The sequence below is a fragment of the Trichinella spiralis genome (genome assembly GCF_000181795.1).
Source record: "Trichinella spiralis strain ISS 195 chromosome Unknown Scfld1, whole genome shotgun sequence".
NCBI lineage: Eukaryota > Metazoa > Nematoda > Enoplea > Trichinellida > Trichinellidae > Trichinella > Trichinella spiralis.
In genome coordinates this window covers 787,437-791,478 of record NW_003526940.1, presented here as the reverse complement: position 1 = coordinate 791,478, position 4,042 = coordinate 787,437, and the positions used below count along the sequence as shown (strand labels likewise).

The 4,042-nt window shown below is 30.8% G+C and overlaps 1 protein-coding gene across 1 annotated transcript; it reads left to right on the top strand.

Moving 5' to 3' along the window:
- The first annotated feature begins 895 nt into the window (after positions 1–895).
- Tsp_07291 (putative major sperm protein 2) lies at positions 896–2,589 on the top strand. Its single transcript, XM_003381557.1, is given in 6 exon segments — positions 896–908; positions 975–1,365; positions 1,573–1,628; positions 2,000–2,083; positions 2,103–2,146; positions 2,521–2,589. 6 exon segments carry the CDS (start codon positions 896–898, stop codon positions 2,587–2,589), a joined length of 657 nt encoding a protein of 218 aa, XP_003381605.1.
- The last annotated feature ends 1,453 nt before the right edge of the window (positions 2,590–4,042 follow it).

Sequence of the window (4,042 nt, the reverse complement as noted above, 5' to 3'; positions counted from 1 at the left end):
ATGCCTGGAAAAGCATGTAATTCAGTCTCAACAGGTTCACTGGATCAGCCAGTCGTGGAATCATGTTGATGTGGAAGTAATTATAAAATGTTTTCAACTTGCAGGCATAAGCAGCGCTGAAGATTCAATTACTTAACAGGATGACAACATCGTTTGCGTAAATGAATTAAAATGAATTGGATACGCTACAAACGGACGTTTCAGAACGTCGTCACGTTACTGACAATATAATAAATGCACAAGACTACAGTGCCATTGACGATGAACTTAATGTACATGAATGCACAGAAAAAACTGCTGATGAAATTGTCGAAATGTTGCTTTCAAAATCGAATGCCATCAAAGATGTGTTTTCTGAATAAATTGAGGATCCCTTTAATGAGAAACTGACTTATTCAGAAACAATAACAATGTTACGAAAATAACAACGATATTCATTTCAAAAGCACCCTAATCTATCGCCAAAACTTCTAAAAATTGAATCCATGCTGGAAGAAATGGAAGCATAAAAGCGCATGAAACGCAGCCATTAATCTAATATTTTGGATTATTTTATAGATGACGACAAATAAAAAAGTTGCTTATTCGTTAATTTTTGACGAACTGGCTATTATGAAAAGTAAAACTGTCTTTTTTTGGAGCTAAATCTTTAAAACCTCTTTAAGTTGCAAACCTGTCCATGTTTAACAAATTTCTCTGCATGGAGGGTGTTCACCTCACACTGGTTTCACTGTAATCAAAATGAATTTTAAATCAAAATAATTTTAAAACTGAAATTTTATAACAAATGATACTTTAAAGTAAACTGTTTCTTGTTTAAAATTTTAATGTAGACGCTTTAAATATTTTTGAATTCGTTCAATTGCAATTTATATTTATCCATCTAGTGTTTGAAATGCCGAAAATGAGTAAATATTTTTAAAAAGAATTTTTTTGTTCAGTGAAAATTTAACAGCTGCTTATTACTTATTTAGAGGATAGTGAAAATGTTAACGAAGCAGAAGAGAAAAAAAGTTCGGCGTTTGTTTTAGTTGATGAGGAAGATGTTGGTGAGCAGCCGGCGCGTTGCAAAAAATTTCTCTTGCAACCATGCAGTCGAATCAGCTTCAATGCCCCTTTTGCGTTCACTCAAAAAACCCACATACGCATTGTAAATACATCAGATGCTCCATTTGCTTGGATGTTGAGCAAAAATGTGAGCAGCGTCATATTTATCAGTCCTCAAAATGGCTGCTTGCAACCGAATGAATCTATAATTGTGGATGTGGAGATGAATCCATTCAAAGGAAAACTAAAAGAAACGGATAAATTGTATTTTTTGGCTGCCGAAGCAGAGTTTCTGCCCAAGGGTTACAGTTTTTCCCCGTTTGATGTCAAACATTTTCTGCATGGAGAGTTAATTGGTAAAAAAGTTTTGAACATCCATTACAATTTTTAAAATTGTTTTCGTATTTTTAATTTTTTAATTAATACATTACAATTGTTATGAAAGCCACACTGTTAATTAATTTAATAATTAAAAGCTTTTATCCATAAAACATAGTTTAAAATGTTGCTTGAATTGATTTGTAGTGCGTTGCCCATCCCTTTTGTAATTTACCATGCATTACAAACAGAGCCAGTTGACGGTGAACTTGATAATTTCTGGAAAGCTATAAGCTATCGCTCCAAATAAGCTGCTCAGCTTGTTGCAATACAAAAGTCAATTTGCAATGTTGCTTTGTTTTGAATGCTTCTTTTAGCAACTTTTTCAAAATAATACTTTGTCTAAGAAGCATTAGCGTTCAATTTCTGAACATCCACTAATCAACTGTTTGCACACATTCTCAAATGGGAGTAACTGTTCGAGTTTTCATTGCATTTACAAATTTTTAGTCTTTTATCTGCAATAAGCATTATCTGAAAAATCAACTGGGCATTAAAGAATGCAAAAGTATTGATTCAGAGATAATAGTAAAGTCTTTATTGAATGTTTATTTACCTTTCTTTGTTTTTTGAGTAATATCACAATCAACTGGGAACAATATGCGCTACACGGAATCTAAACCGCAAACTTTACGCAACATACATCATTCATTTTTAGGTGATTTTATGATTATCAGTGCTAAATGATATTCCTCCAACTTTACAAACTAGCACAATATATGTATATTTTACATGTCATTTAACTTCTTCTCTAAATAAGGCATTTTACTGGACACTGATGGATTTATTCAATCATGTATTGTATTCTATAATAGCAGGTTTTCCTATCTGCATGAATAGACAGTAATAGAGCTATACGATTGAATAATGAGTCATAAAACACAAACAGTTTTCACTGTACCATCTTGCGGCATTTTCAATTCGATGATATTCCAAATTGAATCTTTCATTCTCGCTTAAGATTTAATGACCATATTTTTCTTACGGCTAAAATACAGCAGTCTTACAACTGTTTTGTACAGTTTCCACTGTTTGATTTAGAATTCATACGTTTATTTGTTAGACAATTATTGATTTGAGTTATTTCATTTGCAGGGCCTTGACATTTACTTTGCTAATAAATCACCAACTGCATGCAGGCGTTCATTTATCACACTTATGTGAACCTCCCCATTAATGCCCCACCATTTTCAAAATTTCTAATTTTACTAATAACAAAACTAGTGACATCCAGTTTTTGAGATTTAATTGACTGTATTTTTCTGCATTTTAGTGTGCAGTCAAGCCATTCAAAAGCCAATAGTCCGTCCCATATTGAAAAATTAACCAGCAAAAGTCAACGTTCAAAAGTGGAACTCACTCAATCCCTGCTGTGAACCAGCTCGTTACAGTATTCATTAATTGTTTATTAAATGATAAATTGTTCCATCCAATTGAAAAAAATCTAGTTCCATTGTAGACTTCTCATTTTTCGCAGTTTGAATTCTCGTTAGCTGCATCTTATTTCCGTCGTAAATTACAACGCATTATGGTCAGCAAATTTATCGCGCTAATTTTCTCCATGTCAATGTATTTTTACCATACACGTAGACAACAGTTAATGATATGCGATGCAAGAAATTGACTATTCCGTCAGTTGGTCACTGATCATCACAATTTTACGGTACTTACAGTATTCGACTTTTAAGTACAATTGATTACGTAATCTTTAAATTTGATGAAATATCTCTCATTCATTGTTATTAAAATTTAATATATTCATTTTCAGTAATTTAAAATAAAAAACATTGAGTTTATTATCAAGAAAACATTCATGAAAAAACCAGTCATTCAAAACGCACACAATTTTTACATTTTTAAAATATTTGTTAAATGAATTATTAAATTATGAAAAATTTTTTGAACTTTAAATGTAATTGAGTAAAATTATACACTGAAAAAAAATTAAATTCTATGTAATAAATGCACAACATTGATTTTTCGACATTGTAATTTAATATTTCACAGATCATTCATGCCATTCAAAATATTATCAACTTTATTAGCAGATTTTACTCAGAAGTATGTTTAACACAAATAACGTAATGAAATGATATAAAAAATGCAAGAGCTGCATTTTAACCGTTTCGTAAATCAGTCAGATGCTGATGACTGTTGAAAAGCTTCGATATTTGACAGTGGACAAAAATTAATGCTTTTCGAAAATAAGATTCAAATATTCCAGCTAAAAATGTCAAACATTGGCGAAATCGAATAAGTTTACATTAGTGACAAATTTTTGTAGATACAGTATGTTGGTGATTGTGTTCAATTAGTTGTTTTTAATTTTTATTCTGTTATTTGAATGAAAAAATAATAAGTTTAATTATTCTGTAAAAATTATCTAACATGTAAAAGAGTTATTTTTGTGAAATGAGTGCGCTGTTGACGTGTACGAAATTTGAAGGATGACACTTCTAGGTGATTTTAATTTTCCGAATTTGTTCACTTGTTTCTGTTCTTGTAGTGAAACTAGTTTTTTATCAGTTTTACTTATTAAATTGATCACAATATGAAATGTGTATTATTATTCCAATAAAACTTGAAACTTTTCATTGTTTCAATGCTTACCTTTTGG

What these genes read in the sequence shown, in the direction of transcription:
- Tsp_07291 (XM_003381557.1), top strand. An exon ending in AAGGGTTACAGTTTTTCCCC is followed by an intron (nt 1,366 to 1,572) that starts GTTTGATGTCAA and finishes ATTGATTTGTAG; the next exon opens with TGCGTTGCCCATCCCTTTTG. An exon ending in ACAAACAGAGCCAGTTGACG is followed by an intron (nt 1,629 to 1,999) that starts GTGAACTTGATA and finishes TTGTTTTTTGAG; the next exon opens with TAATATCACAATCAACTGGG.